At 43.0% G+C, this 27,691-nt stretch overlaps 1 protein-coding gene across 1 annotated transcript in view; it reads left to right on the top strand.

Moving 5' to 3' along the window:
- Positions 1-26,846, top strand: part of Mylk4 (myosin light chain kinase family member 4) — a 77,734-nt gene extending 50,888 nt beyond the window's left edge. Inside the window, exons 3-16 of the mRNA XM_050142383.1 lie at positions 1,370-1,448; positions 1,787-2,225; positions 3,432-3,724; positions 5,554-5,659; positions 7,213-7,306; positions 7,386-7,495; positions 8,775-8,916; positions 11,725-11,795; positions 12,560-12,688; positions 13,370-13,522; positions 15,462-15,537; positions 22,387-22,524; positions 22,644-22,721; positions 26,745-26,846. Coding sequence (XP_049998340.1) covers positions 1,370-1,448; positions 1,787-2,225; positions 3,432-3,724; positions 5,554-5,659; positions 7,213-7,306; positions 7,386-7,495; positions 8,775-8,916; positions 11,725-11,795; positions 12,560-12,688; positions 13,370-13,522; positions 15,462-15,537; positions 22,387-22,524; positions 22,644-22,721; positions 26,745-26,846 — 2,010 coding nt within the window. The remainder of the gene's footprint in view (positions 1-1,369; positions 1,449-1,786; positions 2,226-3,431; positions 3,725-5,553; positions 5,660-7,212; positions 7,307-7,385; positions 7,496-8,774; positions 8,917-11,724; positions 11,796-12,559; positions 12,689-13,369; positions 13,523-15,461; positions 15,538-22,386; positions 22,525-22,643; positions 22,722-26,744) is intronic.
- The last annotated feature ends 845 nt before the right edge of the window (positions 26,847-27,691 follow it).

Consider the following 27,691-nt stretch of genomic DNA (forward strand, 5'->3'; position numbering starts at 1 on the left):
CTTTGATCTTGTATAGCCCAAGGTGGCCTCGAACTCACAAAGATCCATCTGCCTCTGCCTCCCAAATTCTTGGATTAAAGATGTGTGCCACTACTGCCTGACCTCTAGTGGCTTAGCTTTGCCTCTGGTCTTCAGGCAAGATTTATTTATCAAAATATGAATAATATACCACTAGACAACTGGACTTGCGTAAGGAAATTAAAGGGCATTTTTTTTATTACCATCTCTGTACTTGTGTGAAAAAGTGAGAGGCTTTCTATAGCCTCGATCTCCATCCTTGGCTTTCTACAGATGTACTAAATGTGCCTCTGTGTGGTGAGGCGTCCACCTGGAGAAAGGAAGAATTCTGAATTATAAGTGTATTTGCAATGTGTCTTCATCTCTACAGTCTGCACTATGGGATATTTCATATTTACAAATCCCCTTGGGCAAACTGTGTTCTGCTCCAAAGAGTGGAGGGACTCATTTTCTGTGACTTCCTATGAGTGTATCGATTTACAATGTATAACTCACAATTTGTGTGGATTAGGGTAATCTTCACCTTTCGCAGTGTGTGGAAGGGTTTGTTATGCTAGTCTGGGGAAGCTAGAACTGTGAGAACAGGTAACTGCTTGGGAGAAAGACATCTTCTAAGGAAAGAAAAAGCAAGTTGTTAAGAAGCTCATTGCCTTCATCCCCAGGTAGTTTAGAGAACTCATTCACACGTGTTCTCTATTTGAGTTCAATTGATAGGTGAGCCAAATCCGAACAACTGAAATGGAGGTCAAGGGCAGCTTACACATCACCATAGCCTTTAATGAGATCACGAAGATGGGCTACCTTCTACACATGACAGAATTTGTGTGAAAATAGGGAGCTCGTTTTCTTTGATACTGCTTTGTATATAGAGTTTCATTGATTCAGACTGTTTTTCACTTTACATGACTACCAATTTTTGTGTATTTCCCCATGTTTGAATTGTATAATATAGTAGTGTCAACTTGGAACAAGGTTTCCCCTTACTTCTGAGAAAATTTAGTAATCGTTGGAGACATTTTGCTTTATTAATATTATTTTTAATCAGTAACATTCCAGATAGACAAGAATAGGGTTGAGATTTTTTTATTTTGCATAGCAGGGTAAATATAGTCAGTAGTAATGTATTATGCACTGTAAAACTAATTAAGAAATTAAAATTTGAATGTCTGGAGTCATTTTTGCGGTCGTCACAGCTGGAAGACAGGGTTCTCCTGGGAGAGGTCAGGTGTGTGACACTAGACATCCTATCATGCACTTTACATGAAGAACTGCACAGCCTGCATCACTAGTGCCGAGGCTAAGCAGTGTGTGCACTGCAGGTAATCGTAATGGCTTGATTTTACACCCACAGGCTAAGGAAAACGTGTGGTCCAACCCTGCACTGAATGAAAGGACAATTGTCGCCGGTGGAAAGTCATCAGCCCTCACAGGTAACAAACATCCTTCAGAGACTCAGTGGTTATGGAGGGAGTTCTGTTGTCACTCTTACTCAGAGGAAATCACACATTCCTAAATCTTATGGGGAGGAATGCTGTTTTATTAACTTTTTCTTTTGTCTGATTGGCTTTGGATTTACCAGCGACAAACAAGAAAAACTCTTGACACACAGTTTTCAGGCAGCGGGGCGTATTCCATTCTGCTTTGTTTTTGAAAACTTAAATCCGCTGTTGAAAAGAAGCCAGGCTAGAGATGCCCATTAAGTGAAACCAAAATTAAAATGATCCTGTGAATTTTTCATTAACGTGTTTTGTGTTCTTTGGCTTCTTAGAGAAACCTGACCAGAAAAACCTAGTCTCCTCCGAGAAGGAAAAGGTTACCAAACTCAACAAGAAAAATGCTGAGAAGACCAACTCCTGTGAGGTTCAGAGGAGCTATGTCATATGTCATCAGGAAAGACAAGACAAGGTAGATTTTGTTCCAAGGGATCCCATGGAACTAAGAGAGAATGCAGATGGAAAAGATGGTCTATGCGTAGAAAGTCTGGAGAGACAAGAAAGCAACACCTTGGGGGATAACCAGGACACTGAGGATAAAAATGGATGTCCGTTTCTCAAAGGAGGGAAACGTGGGCTTCCTTCTAAGGAAGAGAGCAGAGGAACAGAAACCGAGAACGCAGTTTCAACAGCGGCAAGTGAAACAGTGCTGGACAAACGTTCACCTGGAAATCAGCAGGCGGACGGGATGAATGGTGGCCCATCCTCTGAAAGGTACTGTCACAGTATCACACATCCACAGCTGGGCTCTCTCATAGGCCTTTGTGCTGTGGTATTTGATGCCATTTTGAAGGAAAAATGAAGGTGGTTTTAAAGGCAATGTTTAGGATGAGCTCCTCTCTTATATTGATTTTTCATGGCTATATTTTCCTATTATTCTTTTATTCCTCTTTCTTTGTATCATTATTTTTAGTTATTTCCACTCTGTCTCCCTCCCTCACTATTTCCACTCTCCCTCTGCCCCTCCCTCCTGCTCTTAATTCCTTCTTCCCTTCCTTCTTTCCTTGCTTCCCTCCACTGGGAATGGAACTCAGGGCCTTTTTCATGCTAAGCCTGTGCTTCCTTCCTGAGCCCCATTTGATCATCTCTAAGTCTTACACTAACACTAAGATCACAAATTTTGATATCGTCAGTAATCAATACTCTATAAAGAACAAGTAAAAAGTTTTGCTGCTTAGCAGTAAAAAGTACATCCTTTCTAAGGCTAAGAATTAAATAATGATTATGTTGAGTTGTAAATTAAAAACCCAAATCTGAAAGAGTTGACCTAATCCATTATAGAAACATTATAGAAAGAATCCATTGGTTGTTTCTTCCCTAGCATTGTAGGAAGCAGATAATTGATTAAGCTTCTTCCTTAAAATTAAAATTAAGAGGCATCTTATACAAATTCAAGAATTTTTGTATCCAATTAAAATTAGCTGCTCCAAGTATTGCATTTGTTTAAGGCATAATTGTTACTTAGCTTTAATATAATGCATTTGAAATTAATCTTGAAGAAATATAATTTCTATATCTTAAACACTGATCATTATTGAAGTCCATCATGACGAGATTTGCTCAAGAAGACCAGCAGCTGCCAGAACATTCCAATTAAGCCACCAATAATGGTTCTTCTGTGGTGGTCAATCTTTAGAGAGATCACCGCTCCTTTTCTATAATTTCTCTCTTCTGTTGTTAGGTTTCATAAATGACCACTTTTGGACTCACAGTGAGGTCCCTGGAAGACTCTCTGTGTCTGGTAATATATTTAGATTTGACGTTCTCAACTGCTGAACTGGTCACCTCTGTCTGTGTGGCAAAGCACATCGTCTTCCCCAAATACCATCCTAATTAAGTTTCGGTTCTAAGAGTTTTGACAATCTGGGAATTTTTTTTTCCTTGAAACATTGAGAGCTGCAAATGAGTTTTATTTTCCAGGTGCATCAGTAATATAAAGGCCATTTCTACACCAGGAATCCCGGGAAATTCGGCAGCAGGATCCACTTTCCAGAATGCTGAACAGACAGAGTCTGCGGGCAGCAGTAAGCGCCGAGTGGCAGAGGAGTGTTTCCTAAGTGAGGACAAGAAAAAGAGCAGAATAGATGTAGTGAGAGTGGGGGAAGAGCCCACGGTCAGGACAGAGGAAGCCAGACAAACCTGGAGCCCGGATGACAGGCCCCAGGAGGGAATGAGCATCCATCTAAGAGAGCAAGCCCCAGCGGTCCCACTAGGTAGGAAATGCTTTTTGTTCTGGACTTTTAAAGTTTCCTAACTATCCACAGCAAGCATTCCAACTGAATTTCCCTTATCGTAACAGTTCTAAAGAAACATATGCTCTGTGATTATGTATTAGTGTGGTTAACTTGAACACTCTTTGTGCAGGCAAAAGAAACAGTCTTGTCTGTCTATCTATCCGTATATCTATCTATCTATCTATCTATCTATCTATCTATCTATCTATCATCTATCTATCTATCTTAAGTGTGTGTGAATGCATATTTATATATATGTGATGCCTATAAACATGTGTGTTCAGGGTGCGCACCTGTACATTTACAGAGGCCAGAGGAGGACACCAAGTGTCCTGCTCTACCATTTCCACCATATTCCTTTGAGACTGGAGCTAGGCTGGTGACCATCAACTTAGGGTTACAGGCACAATGGTAAGCTTTTTACATGGCTCTTCGGGATCCTAACACATGTCTTTAGGCTTTGAGACATGTACACAAAGCACATTTACCCATAGAGCTGTCTTCCCAGCCTGAACAAAATCTGAAGCAGTGAATGACTCCTGAGGAATTCTCTCCTGATTTTATTTCAAAGTATATTCATGGCATGAGAAGTGAATGTTTACATCAAATTAGATTCCAAGAGAGTTGTGCTATCTGAATATAAAAATGTTAAATGAATCAAACAAAATAAATATTACTATTTGATAGTATACCTAGAACAAGCTAAGTGATTAGGAAATATATATTGGATAAATACCAAGTTTAAAGAACACAGCTGTTTAGGACAGGGTAGTGGTGGTTCACATCTTTAATCCCAGCAGCACTCAGGAGGCAGAGGCAGGCAGATTTGAGTTTGAGCCAGCCTGGTCTACAGAGTAAGTTCCAGGGTAGTCAAAGTTACACTGTCTCAAAAAACCAATAAATGAATAAATATACAGAATAAAGAACGTAATTGTCTCCCATCTTTGTACCCTTGCTGTATGTGTGAAGTAATTTTAATAAGTAAATGGAGAAGGGCAAAGTCATGGACAGCAACAGTCACGGGAATAGGAAGACCATCAGAAATATTACTGAGTAGCTATGCGTGCTAGGCTTCATGCGGATGTGGACGATCACTTAAATACATCAGATGGAAGGTGGAAAGCGGGAGAAGCGGGATAGCTGTAGCACATAACTTATGTGGTTTCATTGGGGGTTTTATTTCCATTCAGCCAGGAAAAATTCATCTCTGTGCTTTAAATGCCTCTGAAATAAAGCCCAAAACATTTAAAAAAAAAAAAGTAGCGTACAGTATCAAATAGTTCAATGACACAAGGAAATAATTCATCTTTCTCCATTTCTCCCTCTCTGCTTTAATTAAAATATGAATTATACAGGAGCATTTTCCAAAAAGATGAATCCATTAATTTCTCATGGTCAAATGAAAAATGGTTTCAGGCTTGAAAGCATTAAAAACAAAGTCACGCTGGAGATCAAACCAAGGATCTCGTCCATGCTAGGAAAGGGCTTTTCTGCTGAGCTTCAGCTCCAGCCCCAGAAGTGTTTGTCTGTCCTGGGATTGCATATTTGTTTACCGTCCTGCATTTTCTAAAAATCACCCCAAAGAGTTTGTGAATGACTTTATTTCCCAAAGATACTTGATAAGATATTCATGAGTTACAGACCACTCATATGTGAAATGGAAATGTATATTCCAGGGTCATTAGGGATAAGACAGGTGGCTGATTGCGTTTTAGTTTTACACGAGCCGATTTTCACTAGGAGACGTGCTGCTCGCTGCCGAAAGGCCAGACTCCTTGACGGACAGCCCTTTCCTTCTCCCCTTACAGACGATGTCCCCGCTCCTGCAGCCCCGTTTGATCACCGGATCGTAATGGCCAAACACGCTGCCGTGGACAGTCTGTACGCCGTGAGCAAGTCTGAGATCCTAGGAGGGTGAGTGAGGCCCAGTTTGAACAATGCCTCAGTAAAAGCCGACAGTCTCCCCAAGGCAGAGCCCAAGATGGCGGAAATGTCGCTAGTCTCGACTTGAGAACTGCAAACACTAAAAGCAAACAGTTTAAGAGATTTTTAACCATTTTTGAAAATTGTCACTTGTCCTGGACAGTTGACGTGGTAGCCATACTTCCTCTTTAGCATCTGTTTTAGTTGCCCTGTTATGATGTCTGAGAGTAGGAAAAAAAACTAACATGAGTCACCAGAAGAAGGTCCAGGAACGGTCCAAATCCAGGTTTAGCCCTTAAGAGAAGAAATAGAAATGTATCCAACCTATGTATTTCCAGTGGCCTGGAGTTCATCTTTCTCTCAATCTAGCCGGTTTTCCTTTTCTGTGGCTATAGCTTCCATGCTATTACCGTGTTAGTTGATTGCTTTCCTCACGGAAGAACTCAACTGAGTGTCATTGAAGTGCACACTGTCTCTTAAAGAAGGAAGAGTAGAGGTCATCGGGGTCAGGGTTACACTGGGGGACCTTTTCCCCTCCTACTTCGTCCACAGTCTCCCAATGACTTCCTGTAACTCAAAGCCTACATAAAAAAATTTACTACCATTGCACGTTTTTGTAAAATAGAAGGAGAAAGCAGCATTTTGCACCCTATACACAATTAGCACATGGAGGATGTGCAGGATACCTCAGTGTGGTTTCCTCGGGATGTTAAGGGGTGACCAGTTAATTCTGTAAGGTTGTGTCTTCTCCTTACCATTCCACAGTCCCTTGCCCTCTGCCATATAGAAACACCTGAACTTTGAAATAATTCCTAGGGTTTGTGCTGCTTTGGGGTTTGTCAGTGGCTTCTTTTAAAGTTCTCATCTGCCTCTTTGGGCACAGTAGAATTTGAGGTCTGTCATTGGTTGTTGTGGGCTCACCTCAACATTGGTGGCCATGCTGTACTGGAAAAAAAAAAATAGGTTAGCAGAGCAAATGAGGTGTGCACCAAGTCCATGCTGCCTGCTAATGGTAAGGGTTTATTATACAGTAGTTTATCTTTTACTTGGAGGAGATATTGAAACAGGTCAATACCACGGGATTCTTGGCAATTTTAACCACTGTCCTTAATTCAAAATTCAAGTGAAATTTTGTATAACCTATAGGAGACACTGACCAAATTTCTCTGCCCCGAACAGGAATAAGGATCAGCATACGGCCGAGGCAAATTAACTTCTAAGATTTAGGTCAAGACGACAGACACAAATATAATTCAAGACATAAGATTTTTCAGGGCTTGCCCATTCCCTTTATGTAGCAGAGATTTGTGACAGGCAATGCTTCTGATGTGGAAGACTAACTAAAGACAAGCGCAACTTCCTGAGGGGATATAGGTGACCCCTAGAACTCACCTTGGCCAGTGCTGCTCCAGATACTGAGACATATTTGCAAGTGTGCTCACTCAAGAGACAAATGACTGGGAACGCATACTGTTCACCTGGTAGGGACCGATACGGGGCCCTGCAGACTACAGTGCCTCACTGAACCGTCTGTTGTTTGGCAGGGGTCGCTTTGGCCAGGTTCACAAGTGTGAAGAGAAAGCAACGGGCCTGAAGCTGGCTGCTAAAATCATTAAGATCAGAAGTGCAAAGGACAAGGTAAAGGCGCCGGGAGGTGTGTCTCCTCTCCCTCTGGGCCAGTCTCCACCGCACCAATTCACTCTTTCCTTCTCCTCAGGAGGATGTGAAGAATGAGATTAGCATCATGAACCAGCTGGACCACGTGAACCTCATTCAGCTCTATGATGCCTTTGAGTCCAAGCAGGACATCATCCTCGTCATGGAGTAGTATGTGTTCTCTCTCCTCCACCTTCTGCCTAGCGCTCATGACTCAGCCGGAGCCATGGGAGCCATGGGCAGTGCACCGTTGGTTCTGAGTTGCAGGAGACACGAGATCTTGCCGCCAGAGTCAGAAGGGAAACTGTTTCCAAGTGCAGTCTCCCAGTGTGACTCACTGATCAGATGCAGCAGGACAAAATAGATGCAGCCTGTATCTAGGCTCTGTTGACCCAAACCAAGGTTGGGTTTTATCCTGTGCAACGTAGAGGAAAAGTGGCGTGTGAACCTTATTTCCTTCCACAGTGATTTCTCTTACCTTGGGGGTATGTTCTAAAATCTTTAATGGATGACTGAAATTGGGAATGGTACGGAGCCAACAGGTACTTAAATACCCATGGTAAAATTTAACTTATAAGTTAGCAGCTTGTGGTAAAATGAAACGATTACAACAATATATCAAACAAAAGTTATGTGAGCGCAGTCTCTACTCAGGGTGTCTTGTGCTATATTGATCACAGGTGACCGTGAGTTGCTAAAACCTAACAGAATGAAGCTGGGGAGAGGGGGTGGTTAAGCATTCAAGATCACAAAGCACACGCCAAGCCCCTGATACTAAATAGCCCCATTTCAGAATCCCTTCTGCAAAGACTTGATCAGCTCAGGTGAGAGTGCCTGCCGAGCATGCGTGATGCCCTGCTTTACATCCAAAGTCCTACAAAGTGCTATGCCAGCACACCCACCATAAAACTCAAGTAGTGTTAATACTGAACAGACACTGAAAGTTGGTTTGTTTTGTTTGCCTTGGTATATAAGGTTTGGAAAACAACTGTATCCAGCATCAGCCACATAGAAATACTTTGTCATTACTCTTAATCCAGCCATACAGAAAAACATTGCCATTACTCTTAATCTAAGAACTCAAAGGGTAAAACCTTGACTCACCTCCTGTTAACACTGGAAACACTGGAATCCCACCTCAGTGTGTCCTTGAGTTATCTTCATCCCCCAGTATCTGTTATATGGCATCCATGAACTCAGCTAGAGTGTATCCACCGATAACAGGGACTTTGAGACTTTAGTTGTGTGATGTTGAAGGTATAGACATAAGGTATACTGAAGGTATCCACATAAGTATCATGTAACCCATATAGTGAAGAAGGCAAGGAAATAACTGCGCAAACACATACCTGTTGTAAGAGCTACAGGCACTTGGGCAGCGACTTCGCGCAAGATACACACGCGGTGTTCATGGAGTCAGGACTCAAAGTTCCACCTCTTCCCTCTGCAGTGTGGAGGGTGGGGAGCTGTTTGATCGCATCATTGATGAAAACTGCAACTTGACAGAGCTGGACACCATCCTGTTCATGAAGCAAATCTGTGAGGGGATAAGGTACATGCACCAGATGTACATCCTCCACTTGGATCTCAAGGTACGGCCTGTTTCTTATCCTGTGAAATGCAAGGCCTCCTTAGCTCTTCCCTCCTGTGAAATATTATGTACCAGCCTTGGGAAGGTGTGTTGTCTCTGGTCATGTTTTTAGGAATTAACAAAAATCTGAATTTTTTCCTTTCTCTTTTTGTTTGTGCGTTTTTTGAGCAGTGTTTTGCTTTTTCACTTAGCCTAGGCGTGAACGTCTGAGTTCAAGCTATCCTGTCAAATCCAGCCTCCCTAGCTGGCGGGACAAACTCACGTCACACCACCTAGCAAAATCAGGATTTTTATCCCATTTACAATTGTCACCACTTTGGGGGACTAATATTCGCATGCCCATCTTTAGAGTCCCTTGTTGAGATTATTATAAATTAACTTTATTAAATCAACACAGGAGGTCATTTCCCTAAAACTGTAGAATTAAAACCAGCATCACAATATTGCTGCCATCTCCTTACTATCAGAGTACACAGTGGGAGTATTTTAGTCTTCAATTCCCAAGTTGTAGCTACCGTTTCAGATCTTAAGAGTCCCCAGTAGCCTCTTGAATTCTTCTAGGAAACTCTGGCTTGGGATTTATTGTCCTATGGGTTTGCTAAAACACTGAGTCGAGGCTGTGGAGAACAGAATGCAGGGCAGCTAGAGGGTGGGGTTGCACTGCCAAAGTGAAGCAAGGGCAGTTGTTCACAAATCAGAAAGCAAGAGGGAAGCCAGTCCATTTCCTTCCTCCTCTTTATCTCCCTCTCATTATAAAGTCTCCAGAACTGGATTAGATAAAACCAGCAAAAGGCTGAGCCCTAACAAGCCTGGTCCAGCCTGCATTAGAGTTAGCATCACAGAATGCATCGTCTTGTGTGGCTCGATCGTTTTCTCATTTCTCTGTTTTCACAGCATGACAGCGAGATAAATTGTGTATTCTATGGAACACACCATATATTGTAAGTCTCTAGGGAAGGGACAGCTGAATAAATCTGGCCTCCTTAAATAGGTTTCCGTGGGCCCCTCTTCCTACAACTTGGCTTCCCTCACGGTCTTGATTTATGCGCCCCTTGCCTTTCCCACTCACAGTTGCGCAGGAGGAGGAAGGAGGGGAAGTGGTACATAAAACGACAAAGTCAGAGGTTAAAAATCATTAGCAAAGTCCTTGGCCGTGAGCTGAGTATGATAATGTGCGCGTCCAAGGAGTACTTTTGTTCACTGTGGATATTCCACAAACAACCCTAAAGGGATTTGATTGGCAGCTGGAGCCAGGAGCTGACCTATCGTAAGTCAAATGACTCCATCTGTGGCTTTGTAACGTTGATTGAAGACTTACAGTGGGCAGTTTTAGTTATGGCTTATATAGAAAGATAACAACAAAGGTGAGAACTGGGTGAGTCACGAAGGAGCAGGTTTCTTTAGAGAGTCCCTTGGAAGGAAGAGACTGATGGGATTGGGCATGCATCGCTTCAGGGAGTCAAGGGGTGACTTACAATGATTCTCCTTTATAATTTTATTTCCTGAAAATCTTATCTGAGATGATGGACGTTGTAAGTTTTAGTATCATAGAAATTATTTTTTTTGAAGTGCCCTCATTTATATCCTGCAAAAGAATATTCAGGATACCGTGGTATTGTTTGACAATAGGACAGCTCTTACTTGTTGACTCCAAACCACCGTAGTGAGCACCCACCTCTGTGTAAAATGGCTTTTACTCTCAGACATCTGTTTTAGAGACATTTTAGGGGAGAGCTTCCAAAGATATTACACAGTGAACTGGGCGGTTAGACGTTGATATGGAGACACTACATCATTTCATAAAGTGTGTCTGGGTTTCTGCCTCACTTGGACCTCCTTTCCACCAGACAGGATGTGGAAGGGGGTGTGGCCCACGTAAAGGACAAAGATGGAATCCTGGGTACCTGGCAATTTCGCTATGCCCAGCTCTTAGCGGAGTTGAAATTAGAATTTAAGAGTTCTTGGCTCTTCTTTGAAAATAGTATTTTTTTTTTTAATGGACGACGTTGGCTTTAAATGAGATTACTTATTTTTCCCAGACTTAAGGTTTTCTATCCCAATAAATATAGCTACATCAGCAGGACATTCCAGGGACACCGGGTAGTAGTGCTGTAGCTTGGTTTCGTCCCTTCCCCCAAGCCTGTCAGATTAGCAGGGCCAAGTTTTACTAGCATCTAACTCCAAGGGAACACTTAGTCAAGGACTTTAAGCACTGAGACCGAGCTCAGCAAAACCTTGGAATTTTGGAGATGAAGAATGAGCAGGAGACAAAAGCCTTCCTTTAGCATGCGACTTTCCCATAGACAAAGCACAAGGGAAAAATCTAGAGGTCAAAAATGTTCGCATTATATTGCATATTCAGCGTGGTTCTTTAAGTGAATCAGGCCATTTCTCTTGGAACTCGTAAATCTTGGGGGAAATATTCCTCCAAGAAGGAAATATACTTAATACTTTAACAGGAGAAGGGCTCTGTCAGTTCTGAACTGGCCTCCACCAGCCCACTTGGAAAATGCTGGAACAGCCTCTCCTCTCTTTCTCTCCTCTAGAAGGCCCCTGCCTGAACTCATGCATTACGGCAATCTGTAAAACCATGAAGAGGGACAGGCAGGGTAATGCAAGGTTGGCAGGCTACCCACAACCTCAGCCACCACATAATTAAAGGAGAAAATACCCACACAGACAAACCAGCCCCCGAGTAAAAGGCCTGATATGTTTTTCCTGAGCATCTTGTATTTTTAGTTGTGGTTCAGGGACAATTTGAGTGAAAGATGGTTGTTTTCATTGCTAATGTGTCTCTTTCTCCTGGCAGCCTGAGAACATCCTGTGTGTGAATCGGGATGCTAAGCAAATAAAAATTATTGATTTTGGATTGGCCAGAAGGTACGTCTGTTTGAATGTAAGTTCAGGGATAGAGGTAGGGGGTGGGAGGCAAATTCATTCTTTGCAAAGACTATCTGCTATGGTCCAGATCTCAATAATAAAAATTAATAATAAAAATAAAAATTAATTTTACCCTAACCCTGTTAGATTTGAGATCTAAGCATTGAGAAGTTTCTGTAAGGCATATAATAAAAATGAGAAGTGAAAACCTAGTCCATTAAAGCTTGTTAACTTATAATGCATTAATTTAGAATCTATGTTTATCCTGATTTTATATTTGTTTCATTTATAAAGGGGGAATTTACTTTAAAAAATGTTAGTAGTTTAAACAAGACATGGCGGGTTCTGATGTCTTAGGGAAGCAAATGATTTACATGGGCACATGAACAGCTCGGCACACTAATGCACAGACAATGGAAGCCGTGGATTGCTCCAGCATTCGGCAGTTTGGAAGGGTTTGTGCTGGCCATGTGCATGGGAAGAACCATATCAGGTCCTGTCACAACCTCGTTCAAATGTTCCAGTTATCTAGAATGGCTTTCTTACAACTGTTTCAGAATATTAAGGTTGTATAGGATGTGTTTTTACTTTTGAACCCCTGGAATGTTAGTCACCTTTAGACACTAGCATGGTTGTTCGATTTCTGGCAAAAGTGCATAATTGAAGTTAGTTTTGCCTTAGAGATGGTGCCTGTTTTCGATGTTCAGTAGTTTTGATCGTCGATTGGCCTGTCCAACCCTCCCACCTTGTCCCCTCAATTTCAGATACAAGCCCAGAGAGAAACTGAAGGTGAACTTTGGAACCCCAGAATTCCTCGCCCCTGAAGTTGTGAACTATGACTTCGTTTCCTTCCCTACGGATATGTGGAGTGTGGGAGTCATCACGTACATGCTGTAAGCAGCTCTCCCGTTGTTCATACACTCATCCTTAGCCTGTGAACCTTCAAGGAGGTTCCACTGGGATGAAAAAGCCTTGACTTCTAGAATAACAATAATAATGTTCTTCTAGAATAACCCAGTGCCATCTCCCATTGCTTAGGTTATGTTAGTTTTCTAAATGGAAGGAGTCAATCCTTTGCCTACTATATCTTAAAAAAAAAAAAAAGGATATACATGTCTTCCTCACAGCTCACTTTGAGTCCCAGGATAGCAGCTAAGAGTCCTAAACATAGTTTTTGTTTTGTTTTGTCTTGTTTTAGATCTTAGATATTGATCTCTTTGGATCAGTGGGCACTGATCTGCTTGGATCGCACCTCAGCAATGACCTCTGGGGTTTGCTTTCTGAGTATGTGGCAGTACCTTGTCTTGCCAGCTGTAAAATACTTGAAAGGAAAATTTATTTTATTATTTGAGCTTTATTCAGGTGCAGCTACAACCTTCAGTGCTGCAATTGCTTAATTGAAAGTTGGGATGGGAGACACAGGCATGTTCCTGGCTGCAATGATGTATTATATACTTACGGTGTATCAATATTTTCCTGTTTTCATTTTTAAACGGCCAAACTAAAAAGTATTCTGTCTATAAAACATACCAAACTGTTTAAACCACCCTCACCCTCAATTCTGTGTCTTGTAGACTCAGTGGCTTGTCCCCGTTTTTGGGAGATAATGATGCAGAGACGCTGACCAACATCCTGGCATGCAGGTGGGATTTAGAGGATGAAGAATTTCAGGACATATCAGAGGAGGCCAAGGAGTTCATCTCTAAGCTCCTCATTAAGGAGAAGAGGTAAACCAAGTTCATCTCTGGTTATAGGAGGACTAGGTGCAGTGTGCACCGTGGAGTTAGTCGATCCCATCCCCTCCGTAACATCCGTGATGCCTGTGCAGGCTCTGAATGCAATGAGGTTTGAATCCTTGACCCAATCTGCTAGTGCCTAGGGCTGTTTCAGTCATGAGGTTGGATGGGACTGAAAAACTTGGTTTTGTGTGTGTGTGTGTGTGTGTGTGTGTGTGTGACTTTTGTAATGAAGTTCCAGCAGTCTAGTTGATCTTGGGTGACCTACCCTCAATCCCTTTCATGTCTATCAACATTTATGGGCCAGACAGTGTCATCTGTTTTTTGAACATCATTTCTTTTCATCAAAGCTCTTAATTCCCAGAGGGAGAAGTTTCTATTATGACCACTTTATGATGCGACTGTATATTGTTAGCCTATTGCTAACAACATTGCTAGGAAGAGACCGAAATGACACTAAACAGAAGTTGGTCTTCCTCCAAGCTTACGCTCTAGACACTCAGATAGCCTTATAGTTTCCTCTCATGCTAAAAACACATTAATTTAAATTTTAGTGGATGAACATGCATGATATTAAAATATAGGGGCTTGATTTTAGATTCATGGAGTAAGAAGGGCACTGTGAGCAGCCTCTTTAGATGGCTTTATATCCGAACTGTGTGACGGTATGTCATATTTAAGATCTTCAGAGCCGATAACAGCTGCTTTGTTGTCCCACTAATAAACAAGACTGTGAAGGAATAGGAGAGAGGATGTTATGGAGAGCAAGAGAAATACCGTAGGTAACGGGTAATGGTGGGAGGCGGAGGAGTCTTTCACTTGAGCAGTTAACCGACCATCTATCCCTAGGACACAGGTCACAGCTGGCCTGGAGCTCAGTCTGTGCACCAGGCTGGCCTCAAACCCGTAACGATCTATCTGCCTATATCTATCTCTCAGGTGCTGAGATCTAAAGGTGCTGCACCACCATGTCTGGCAAGATAGGTCTTTTTTAGAAAGACATGATACAAACCAGGTCCTAAGGCAATGGGGCCAGATCCGAGTCGCTAAAGCAGTGGTTCTCAACCTTCCTCATGCTGTGACCCTTTAATACAGTTGCAGTGACCCTCAACCTTAAAATTATTTTCATTGCTACTTCATAACTGTAATGTTGCTACTGTTACGAGTTGTAATGTAAACAATTTTAGAGATATGATTTGCTGAAGGTGTTGCAGTTGAGAACCACTGCTTTGAAGGATGAGGAGTCGTGGCCGAATAATATGCTATTATTATTATTATTATTCTGAGAGGAAGGACAATCTATGGAGTTAATTTGTTTTTCCTTGACCTCTAGGCAAAATAACAGCCAATATTGTTATTATTTTTCATTTATGGATCCTCGACAATGTAGAGATGGAAAAATGCCAACTTTTTCAAACCTTGGAGGATGAAAAACTCTGTGTTTACTTTGAAATGTGTGTGTGTGTGTGTGTGTGTGTGTTGCATGTGTTTTTAACTCCTGGATACACCTGTGATAAACTCACCAAAACTCCTTCATTCGAAAGTTAGCAGACATAGTCAAAAGACTTCCCATGCATACTGCTTCTCTATTCATTGAGAATTGCTGGAACATTTTATTCCTATAATTAAGAAATGTGCATTTATTTCTCTGTTAAGAGTTCAATTTATGAAGCTCAGATGTCATATCACAGAATAATTACTTATATTTGAAGAAACATTCAATTATTCATAAGAATTTGATTATTGTCCTGCTTGTATTACCAATGCTGATACCGTGGTTAGAGCTGATAGTCCCCTCTGGACATTTCTATCACGCAATTCCAGAAGGCAGGCTTGAACGTGAGTTAGCCACTCTACCAAAACCTGTGAAACTGCGGACGCAGGCGTCATTTAGTGGGCTCCTCTAACATGCTTCTGAATTTCCCTCCAGCTGGAGAATAAGTGCCAGCGAAGCTCTCAAGCACCCTTGGCTGTCAGACCACAGACTCCACTCCAGACTGGCCCAGGTGACCATGCTTCCTGTTTTCTCGTGGCTTTCCATTTGCCCATCTCATCGGTTTCTGTAGTCAGCTCAGCCTTAAGTGAGATTTCCCACGTATTTCCAAAGCTAGAAATACGTTGCTTAGGGTGTTTTAATTGAGATAATAATATCGTCTTTTATATATGTTTCTTAGACTGCTTCTAGCACTAGGGAATCATTGTATCTGTTGTGAAGTGTGTTGACCAACAAACTCTCCCACTTAACACTGATACATGGCCTGGGATAGAAAAACAGTCTGGAGGAGATATGCTGATGTACATTTAGGAAAATTCTCTCCCTCGAACAAAAGTCACAATTCTAAATTCTCTGTTTACCTTGTGTACTTTATTCTCCTCTGGGCACCGACTCGTCTAATGCTCAACCTGGTATAAGCCTACCCGTCTCCTATTTACTTCTTCTCCAAGTTCTGCACCTTGTGTATTCTAGCTGTATTAGGAATCTTTCCAGCCCTCTTCATCCCACATTGCCCTGGCCCGGGAGACCCTGCTCCTGGAATTGCTACAGTAAACTCCTAACTGCTTCTCTGCCTCATATGCTTTTCCCTGCCAAATAACAATGAATTTCCGAGATAACACGAAGGCAGACGCACCACATTAAGTAGCCTTACTTAACATGTAGGCTTTTAACTGGTAAGCAGCCCACCTCCCGGCCCCTAGCTTGTAAGGACGTCTCTAACGGGTATACTGGCTGGGCGGCTGATTCCCGGCCTGGGACTGTAATCCTCTCCACACTCCCCTTTGCTCCTGCTCTTCTCTTCACTGTCCGCACTCCTGGGGGTTTGGAAAAGGACTCCTCTCTGACCAGCAAACCTTGGAATGACTGCTTCAGAGTCTCACTTTTTCCACAGCCAGTTTTTATTGAAATTAAATCTGCATCTAAATTCAGCATCAGTACTGAGTTTTATTTGTGTCTGAATATACCTTTCCTCGATAATTGGTACTGATGGCAAATAAAAACAGACTTATTACCTAGCCAGTACCTCTCCCAGACTGCATAAACTGCTTATTAGGGTGACCAACCTATTCTGAGCCCGTTTTCCACCAATGTATTTTTAACCAGGGGTCTAAATACACTTTGACATGTCAGGACAATATAGAAGCCACAGCAAAGGAATTAATGACATTATACAGGCTAGAAAGTTGTTTAAAAATATTTTAAATCATGTGACCACAACTACAAAAAAAATCACCTTTTTTGTTATCCCACCCAACTGGTGACACCTGAAGCAAATAGATATCACAAGAAAATAGTTTTTAAACTCGCGGTGCATACAGCTAGTTACTGTTAAAGTCATACTTACGTGCAGCTGACTCTAACTGTGTTACGAGGATTAACACATGGCACCCTCATGCTGACCTCATTAACCTGGCATTATTAATTACTATTGCCACTGTGTAGATGAGAACACTGTGGTGGGGTCAGGAAGTGCTGGAGCATGGACAAAGCTTTGCCACGCCCCTGATGGCTGGGAAGAGGCTTGGAGCTTGTTTCCAGACCCACTCCAGTACGATATGTGTTTGGTGTTCCTGGGTGCCTAAATGCAATCAGTACTTTTTATTTTTCAATAAAATACAGGCTGATCATCCCTTATCCGCAATGCTTGGGACCCTTTGGATGTTAGATCTCTTCAGATTTTGAAATATTTGCATGTGTACGATGAGATACCTTAAGCACGGGACCCAGTCTTGGTAGGGAATCTCCTTGTTTCGTGTACACCCTATGTGTACCGTCTTCAGAAGGTTGTGTGCAGTGTGTTTAGTGCACCTGCATTTGGACTATTAGCACATGAAGTCAGCTGTGCACTTTTCGACTTTAGAATCATGTCGTTGGAACTCAAACCGTTTTAGATTTTTGAAGCCTTTCAAATTTCAGATATTTGGATTAGGGATATTAAACCTGTTGAGACTTAAATTTTTGTATATTTGCTTTGGAAACAATCTGGTTCCTGTATGTTCTCTAAAATAAGAATTTACATTGTGTCTAAATGTTATTTCTCATTGAAAACTGCCAGTTGGCCTAACATTTATTTCAAAGTACTTTGTATTTTCTTATTTATCTCTTTTGATTGTTTTATGCTTGAAAGCTATTAATTAGCTTTTGATCGGCTGAACTGCCCATTTTCTTTTAAGAAGCATGTTTTTCCTCTCCTAGAAGTTAAGGCCTGGAAGTTCTCTGCCTTCTGTGTAGGCTTAAAGTGCCACACAGTGATTCTATTCTGTCTTCCGTCCCCAACCACACACAACACATCCGTATCAGAAGCAGCCCCCTCCCCTCCCTCCCCCCCCCCCGCGCCCCCTGACTAGCAGAACTCAGTAAGCACTCTTCTGAAATTCCTCAGTGCTCTGCAGCCAGAGGAAAGAAATGTGAGCAAGGATAGTGTGGCTTCTTCTCTCCTGGAACAAAACTTCCTTCTCCCTTTCTTCCTTTTCTCGGATCTACTCACTTTGTGCCTGTTTTTCCCCCAGTGGACAAAAACAGACCACAGGCTAACACCCACTGCTGTTCATACTAGCAAAGAATTTCCTTATTCCCAACATCTCTAATAGTCATCTTTGCATCCACTATAACAAACATACAACATGATGAAGTTCTTGTGCTAAGTTCTCTTATTTTACATCACAATTGTAATCTCATTAGTATTGCTCCTGTGGAGACAGAGTCCAATAGGTTCACTTTGTGGCCAGGAAAAGACAAAAAGAGCAGGCTAGGGTCCTATCACTTCTGTCAAAGTCATGACCCCAGTGACCCTTAAGATATATTAACACTCCCAAGTAGCACCACGGGCTGGAGATTAAGCTTTTATTTAGCACATGGTCCTGGGGGAAGGGCAGTTCAAATCCAAGCTATGTCATGACCATCCCCAATCACAAAGTCTTCATACTCCTCCCGCTGTTCACACCAAGGCAACACCCCACAGACACAGCTATTCTAAGACACCCTAAACTCCAGTCTTGTCTCTGTCACTATTTGTCACATAGAACCCTGTTAACTAAGGCTGATGTCCAATGCCACCTCCTTTACAATGGCTGTAGAACCCCATCCGAGACCTTGGCTGTCTTCTTAAACCTTCCCACGCCCCTTAACATCCCTTCCTCTACTCCACTGATCTTACACAGAAGCAGCCATCCCTTTAGTTGTCCTAGCCCCAATGTCATGAGTACTAGCTCTTTTGCTTTGCCCAAGTGGGCTTTGAACAAACATACATTTGTAAATTAAATACAATGAGGGAGTGAGTGGATTGACCCTGGCTTCAGTGGAAGGAAGAGCACTGATCACAGGATGCCATTGTAGAGTGAGAAACCGGTGTGTCTATCAGAAGGTTGCTGACAATTTTAGCCTCTTAGATGTCTCTGGAAGATCACCACGAATCCAATAGCAAATTATCAGTTCCTCACTTGCTCTGCTATTGTAAGTCAGAAACTGATAAAAAAAAAGCTGTTCTAATCCTTCCTCCAACGTTTCTGTTTCCCTAGAAGAAACCTAGCTCCGGCGCACAGAACCTCACGACCAAATAACTTGAGGAGTGAGCCTATTCTGAAGGTTGGTCTCAAGTTTCCCCCACCTCCTCCCATGGGAACAAATAAAATTACATTTGTTTGGGGGATAATTGGGATTGTACCCCAGGAAAACTAGATTCCAGTCATCGTGAAAATGTACTCCTCTGGTCTTGGGACTGTTTGCTGAGTGGTGTCTGTGTATTGCTTACGTGAATGGCATAGGAGAGAGAAGCTGGGCGTTTCTTGCACAGATATTGAGAGACACAGGCAGTGTTTGGGCTGGTGGCTAGGGGAAGGCTCCAATCAGATTACTGTGTTTTCTTCTTTCCAGCTTTACCAGGTCCTGGGAGAGGAAGTGGATTGTAGGTATTGTGTGGATTGTAGGTAGTCCACTGCCCCAGCTTGCTGAGTAGCCCCACTGAGATAAATACAGGCAGAGACCTGAGACGTCTTTGCACAGTGGGCTCCAGAACTTGTACAGAGATTGTCTCAGGTTACCCTTATAGTTGTGATACCTGGGAGAATGAAGTAGTACACCCAAGACTATTCAGACTTTACCTAAAAAACAGTGGGGTGAGATACTCTACTTTAGAAGCTAAAGTCTGCATTCCCCCCCACAGCAGCTGCCTCTGACCAGGGTTGTGCTTTCTGACCTCAAGAAACACAAAGTCAGGTCTGGCTTCTTTGCCCCATGCTTAGTTTTGTTGGATTATTAAGGGACAGTTTGGGGGCATGCCTTCTTTTATATCAATAATAAAGAAAAGACATATTCTAGAGAAGACAGAACAGCAGGGCAGCAACCGAGAGAGACTTAGAAATTGCAATATATAGCCTTTAAGAAGGGCTACCTACCTAAACTTAGAAAGTCCACGGTCATTCTTGCAGCGAAAATTTAACAACTGCACAAGGCTTACATTTTTGCGATGGGCAACTGGTCTTTCTCCCCACCCCATCCCCAGCCCCCTTTTCATCTTGTGGTGCCTGGGATGAATCCAGAGCCTTATGCACGCTAAGCAAGCGCTCTAACCTTGAGCTGTAAACTCCAGCTCTAACTGGTTTTAATCTTTCATTCTGATCTATATTTTTCTGGGCCAGGGTTTCTGCTTGTCTGTCTGCCAGGACAGAGACTTTTAAGTGGCCTTGAGTCTTTTAGAGAATAAGATGGAGAGGGACTAAGTCAGTATATCACAGTCAAAGGCTCAAGCTAGGGTTTAGAAAGCACGTAGCCTTTGTCGGGGTCGCTTAAAAGTCTGTCATTTATTTAGAAACCTATGAACAGTCAAGGAGAAGATTCGGACTTGCTGTTTACAAGATCATCCTTGTTTGTCAAGGGCAAGAAAGTGAGAGGAGTTGGAGGGAGGTATCGCTTTAAGACCCACGGGAGCCCCAGGCCTAAGTGAAGCGCTCAGTCATAGCCTGCCCTTGGAGCTGTGAACACCCCGGGCCCCAAAGCAAGCAGGCAATGCCAATCCTCACCTCTCCTCTCCCCCACCCTTTCCTTCAGAAGCAGCTTTGTCCCCAGCCACCACAAACCCCTAGGGTTTGCCACAAACCACCTTCCCACAGAGAGCACTGGAGTCACTTTGGAGGCCTGGTGGGAATGAGTGCACTGGGTGACAGGAGGTTGCATTCCAAGGAGGGCCTGTCGCCAGGGTCTGTAGGGAAAGAATGAAGAGGAAATGGTGGTGGGAGGAGGTAACGTCCTTCCATGCCAAAGCTGTCACTTTGAACCCAGTGTGATGGAAGACAGTGCAGCCCCACGTAGGAACAGAAACGGAAGCACTGAGCTGGTCACACCATACAGCTGGGTACACTCTGCTGGAATTACTGAGCTCAGACAGGTTTGTTTCCTGATGGTCTAGGGCTGCCTGCCTGTCTTCCTTCCCTGGGCTCCCCTAGCCCCTTTGGCCTTAGAGGCTCCTTGCAGGTCAGGAAGAATGTTTTCAGATCTACATAATCTGCCTGCTTTTGTTAGTTGCTCCCTTTCTCTTTAGTCTCAATTGTAGGGATGGAACCCAGCCTCACGCTTAATGCTCAAGGGGCCTACCATGGTGCCACGATTTAAATTAAAAATTAAATTGCAAGTATTAACTCGGGATGGCAAACTCCAGACCTGCCTGGCCTACAGAATGAGTTCAAGGTCAGACCCGACAACTTACTAAAGCCTGTCTCAGATTTTAAAATTACAAAAGAGAGCTGGGGTACAGCTTGTTGGTATAGTGCTCACCCAGTGTGTGCAAAGCCTAGGTTCAGTTCTCTTTATCACACAAAAAGGAAAAGGAATGGTGTGTGTGTATGCGTGTGTATGTGTGTGTGTGTGTACAGTCGTGTGTGTGTGTGCACTCATGTGTGTGCATGTATGTGTGCAAGTATCAACACTGAGCAAAACCACTTGGGAAGATGAGTGAGGCTTGTGGTAAGATCTTATAAGTGAAACTAAGTTTGAGATGAGTATTTTAAGAGATCTGGTGGTTAAAGATTATTCTTATGGAAAAGAAAGAGAAGTCGGTTCCAATAAAACACAAAAGTAGCCTGGTGGCCCTCTGTCAGTCATTCCCAACCTGAGTCTTCTCCCACCTATAAGACATAAAAATTCTAAGATGTTGCTCAGAAATGAGTCTGAGCAGCAACCGTGTGCAAACCTCTATCAGAGGTGGGAATGTGATCTGCTCTTATCTTTGTGTGGCTTTTATCTTTGGATCCATTCAACTGTAGGTAGAAAATATTTGGAGAAAAACATTGTAGGGAAAAAGTGGGAACTTGTCACTGTTTCCTAAACAATGGGACGCAATTGTTCACCAAACCCTCCATCGCTAGCGTTATTAGTCACCTAGGCATGATTTTGGACATACGAGAAGCTGTATGTGGGTTTTACCAAATTTTATGCTACTTCATAGAAGGGATTTTGCAATCTGTGGATCCTGGTATTTGTGGGAGGGTGGGTGGAACCACCCTCCAACCGATACTGGGTGACCGTATGGCCCTTCCTAGCCCAAATTCTCACTTTGATGCTGAAATCAAGTTGACCGTGGCCTGATGACAACAGCATAGGAGTGGCTGTGCTTCAGGGGAAACAAAGAGGGCCTTGTCCTTCAGTGCTGCAAATAGTTCTAAAATACTCACAGGGGCTTTTAAAAAAAAACCAAGCAGCCCTGGTGAGCAGTGGAATCTGTCAGGCGTTTTCTTTCTGTCTCACACACATACACACATACATTATGAAAAAAATCATCTGTGGTTTTCCTAAGGGGCACAACCAGCTAATTACAATTTTAAAGTCCTGCTGAATTAACAAGATTGGTATTTTGTTTGCTTTGCAGGAAAACGGCTGCGGTTGCTGCTGCTTTGAGAAGGCTTCTGGAAAAATCAGCAGTTCTGGTGCCTTGACCCCTGTGATGACTGGCAGCCATAGCACGGGCAGCCTTGAACTTGAACTTGGAGAAGCTTTGCTATGCTCAGTGGGTGACCCAGGTGGCTCCCTTGGGGCTCAGGCAGATGCCCACACCCCACTTAGTGCGCAGAGGGGAAGATGTTGCTCTGCCTCCTTGACTTTTTGTGTTTCGATGTTTGTTTGTAGTTTTGGATGCTAGTGCGGCAGCAGGTACGCTATGCTGTTTCTCAGGCTACCAGAGCAGAGCCTGAAATGCATAAATCTGTAGGATACATTTGGAGAGAGAAAATGGCTTCTGGTTGTTGCACTGTGCTTCTCAAGGGGGCAGTATCACCAGAAAACGTCTAAGGTTTGGGCACTTTGATTTGCATTTCTTTGTGATCTGAAATGGGATGAATTCAATGGAGAATTTACTTGCTGGGACATAAGGCCTCCAAGGCAAGAGACTTCACACAGGGCACCTTCTGTGTATTTTGAACTCTCTCCCAAGCGCAACAGTTTCTACCCAGGGGCTGGTTCCATATTCAGATTCATACCATACTTTTCCACAGAGTGCCCTTTGCTCTGGTCTAACGGGCAAGTTCATTCCCATTAAACATGGTGGTTTGGGGACATGATGTAAAGGGGTCTATTTGTGGTTAGTCCTTAAAATGATGACCTTCAAAAGACAGTCACGAGAACTTCCTTCAAGCCCTAGATGTCACCAGTAGGAGATGGATCTGTGCACCCTGGGGAAGGACAATGCTCAGATTGCAGTGTTGGTGGCTAGAAAGTGGCTCTCCAGCTTCTGGGTAAACTGAATTTAGAAGACCAATAATCATAGTTATGCAAATTCACAGCTTTGAAATTCTCACAGGAGTCAACAGTTGTAGGGTGATAAATAAGGAAAACTGATTTCTGGTTGCAAACTGTTGTTGTTGTTTATTTTGAAACAGGGTCTCATTGTGTAGCCTTGTCTGGTTTGTAACTTGCTCTGTGGACCAGGCTGGCTTCAAACTCATAGATACCTACTTGTACCTGCTTCAGAGTTGTGTGATGCAAACTTCTTATTTCCTAGCACATGGGCTATTTTCTGTCAAATGTTTAATAAGGAACATAGGTGACATTTAAGGGACAGAAAGCTTTGGGGCTACAGAAAGCAAAATGGGCAACATTTCTGTACAAAGACAGAACTTTGCAAAGCTCCCTGAAAATCCAATGCAAATTTAGACAAATAGCTGTTGTATTTAGCTCAGCAAAATAATGCCCCCATTTTTAGTCATAAAGCGATGTCACAATCACTATTGGCAAGAATATCCTAGTGGCCCTGTCATTGAGGGCCAACTTAAAGCCCATGGCTAATCATCAAACCTTTGCAGTCATAAGCATGCACACCAATAACTAATGCTTTCTCATAGTAATTTCTTTCCCAACTCTGAAGGGGAAGTAGGTGTCAATTAGTGAAGTCCAGTACCCATTTTGTTGTTGTGGCAGTTGTAAAAATTTCCTTCTTTCGGCCAGTGTTCTCATGCTGTGACACACGTCTTTCTTCCTTTGACCCCTGCATTCATGGTTTCTCATATCCCTATTAATCATAAAATCAATCAATCTTTCTTTCTTTTTCCTTCCTTCCTTCCTTCCTTCCTTCCTTCCTTCCTTCCTTCCTTCCTTCCTTCCTTCCTTCTCCCTTCCCTCCTCCTCCTCCTTCTTCTTTTTCCTCCTTCTCCTCCTCCTTTCTCTTCTTCTTCAAAAAGAACACACACACACACCACCCCCACCACACAAACACAGGAGCAGGGACAAATAAGTAGAGTTCTGACTTCAATATTCTATTACTGTGCTATGCTTAGCTGATACTATTCACTGAGTATGGAAAAAAAAAAAAACACACACAAGCCAGTGCATGCATTAATGTTCCTTGACCACAGCAGGTTGGCATTCACTCAAATGCTAAATGGGGCGCAAGGGTCTAGTTGGAAACCCTGCATGGAAGGGCATTTTCAGCTGAAAGCATGGACTCTCCCTCAGCTCAGGGCACAGATCTTCTGAGAGACATCAGCTTTCGTTCTAACACATGTTGGCAGACACTTGGGCCTGCCACACGTGGAAGGGACAGTTTAGGTCACCTACAGGCATGATTTGTTGGCCACCTGAATCTACATGATGACCCCACAATTAGTGGGTATGATTTCTTTAGTTTTTGTTTTCCAAGGCTTAGAAAGGAGGCTGCTGGGAGTGGCTCTTCCAATGTGCAGTTAAGCTTGCGCATTTCGGTAAGAAGGTGGGTAGCCCCACGCCAGCGGCAGCATTTTATAGCCCAGCTCAGCCACCAAATGGTGATTGCAGACTGAGTTACAGAGGTGCAGGAGCTGACCAGTCTGTCTTCGCCTGTCCCCTCCATCCACACCCACACGGCTGCTTCAGCATAACTTGCTAGATGTCAGCCGTGATGAGAAAGGGGCTTCGCAAAGCCAGGGAATCAAGCCAGACGCCAGTGTGGACTCGGAAGTGGAGCCTGTCTGTTCTGGGGCTCTTGTCATCAACTTTTCCAAGGGGTCATTGGATTTTGAGGGACTGCCTGCGCTCCACCCTCCTCATGAACAGGAGGGCTCCGCTCACCTCCCTCTGATGCCTGGAGAAGTTGTTTTCTTGAGCATCACAAGGCAGCAATGGGCACTTCCTGCTGCTTTGAGAGAAATAGCCTGCAAATAACTTTGAAATGTGTCCATGTTTAGATTTCGGGAGACACTAACCTTTACCCAGATATTTAAGAACAAGAAAGAAGGGGCATATGTTTTCATTCGCTTCACAAAAATACTTTGGAAGAAATTTCTCTGACATAGCTTAGGGCAAAGCTTTATAGGTTAAATTAGGTAACATGTATGTATTAAGACCCATTAGCTTACTTTTGCTGTTTTTTTTGTTCAACTGATATTAATTTATTTTGTTTCTTTGAGAATGTAAATAGGCATGTCTAGTTTGATGTTTTGAAGAACATGTGTGTGCTTATGGAAATTAACATAGTCAATTTTCTTCTTGTTTTGGAACAGAAATATGGATTTTATACTAAGGAAATGAAACTACACTCTTAATTCATTCCTCCTCCTCCCCCTGCATCTCCACTGTTCCCCTTTACTCCCTCGCCTGGGCAGTGGGGTGCCAATGTACATACATGTGCTTGTTTAGCTTGGGCTGTGGGCCAGCTCATTTGGAAAATTTATTTATGAAAGTATAAGCAAGAAGGGGCGGTGGGGGCCTGTGGGCTGCAGTGGTTAGGCTTGGCTCTGCCATCCCTGTAGGCCTCACTGGCTGGAGCTCATTGCCCAGTGTCTCCAGAACTCAGACACTGTGCTTGCTTTTTAAATTTTTTCTTCGCTTGTTTCTTTTTCTTGAGTTAGAACGAAGTCTGTCTTCTTCATTATGATATTCCTCTAAGAGCCAGCCAGGCTATCTGCAGGCCTGACTCCTCCCTCCTTCTTTCCTTCCCTCCTTCCCATCCTTCTGTCCTTCCTTCTTCCTTCTTTCTTTCATGATAGAAATGGACCCCAGGACCTTGTGCATGCTAAACACATGCTGTACCACTAACCTGCACATCAACTCCCCCGTGACTTTTTGAGATGAAAATTTATTTTCCAAATGGCAAAGTGCCTTCGGCACCACAGGAAAGTAGATAGTGACACATTCGATGCTGGCTTTCGGGTTCAGAGTGTGTCCTTGTGCGGCTTCTCTCCAATCAGAAGTCCCCCACATGTCATCTCACCCCACTTTGGTGAGGTTTTTATAAGTGATCTTTCTATATGGATAGTCTCACCTTCCATGAAGACATATAAAGAATGTGACCACCCATCCAAAAGAGCAGCAGACACCTAACCCTGAGTGGAGAAGCTGGACATATGTGCATTTTGCTGTCGCCTTAGCTCGCAGATGTCCATGTGTCCTGAAGAGGTTCATTCATGCAGATCAGAACTGGAGTGGATTGTGTGATGACTTCGTATGTCATGTATATTTTTTAATTCTGAATGTAGTATGAACATTTGGCTGTATTTCTTTGCCTTATGACGGTGTATTGTAAGTCATATATATATATATATGTATTATTTTGAAGAACAACATGGATCTTATTTATCTTTGTTAACACTCTAAATTATTCAATAAAGAAGCTTCGGTAAATGCAACGCAAATCCCTTCCTTTTTGATGGTTGACAACATCCTCAGTGAATGGCTGAACAAAGGGGCAATGGAACTAGAAAGCCTGAGAGTCACTCTTAAGGGCATAGGCTCCGGTCTTTCAAGTTCTTTATTACTTAGCCTGAGATGGCTGTGAAGCAGCTTGGCACAGGCCTGTGGTCCCAGCTGCGTACGAGGCTGAGGAAGATGATCAATCACATGAACCTAGGAGATGACAAGTAAGACCATGATATCCTATTATATTAAAGTCTCATTCCTGATGTAAACGTGCAAATATATGGGAAGCGTTTGTCGCCAGTCCACATATTGATTAGATCTTACTCATTTCACCAATTAAAAATAATTGCAATACCTATTATGCTAATTAAAAAGCTTCTGTTGCTGAACAAATAAATATCGGGAACGAAGACAGGAATTCTAATTTTAAACATTTCCTCCCAGCCTCTGGGGTACAGTCTTGATTAAGTCAATATATTCTGGATCTTACCTCACTTCCATAGGAGTGTTTTATAAGAAATCACAGACAAATTCACCCTGCTTGGCCACAAAATCTCACATAATCCTTTATAGAAAAAAAATTCTATTTTCACTTCTTCCCTTAGTTTCTCATTGAGTTCCCTGAGGGATACACAAGTCCCCAGGAGTGGACTCCTCCTCCCTGCGTCCCCCTGATGGCAGTCTCTGCTCCAAAATGCACAGTTCCCAAAGTGCCCCACCACCATCCCAGCACAGCATATCATCCCAGAACCCTTGCTGGGGATTGGACAGTTAAACTAGAGCGTTTGTCCTCTTAGGTCCTATGAGGAATGTTCCAGCATAGACAGGAAGCAGCAAAGACTGCTCCCAAGGACGCTGGGGCTACTCCACACTCCTGGCAGAATAGCTCTTCTGAGCCTCACTCCTTTTTAAAGTAAATCTTAAAATTTCTGTGGTGAGTTGAAATAATAATGGCAAAGCTACCTTTGTAAGTCTCCATCTGCCTACCTCCACTGCATCAATTTCTCATCTTTCCACCCCAATTTTGGGGAGCACTTGATGGAGCACCCTGAAGAGATCTCAGGTTGCAT

Source organism: Alexandromys fortis, unplaced genomic scaffold, assembly GCF_014885135.2.
Source record: "Alexandromys fortis isolate MF-2015 unplaced genomic scaffold, M_Fortis_MF-2015_v1.1 scaffold_5, whole genome shotgun sequence".
NCBI lineage: Eukaryota > Metazoa > Chordata > Mammalia > Rodentia > Cricetidae > Alexandromys > Alexandromys fortis.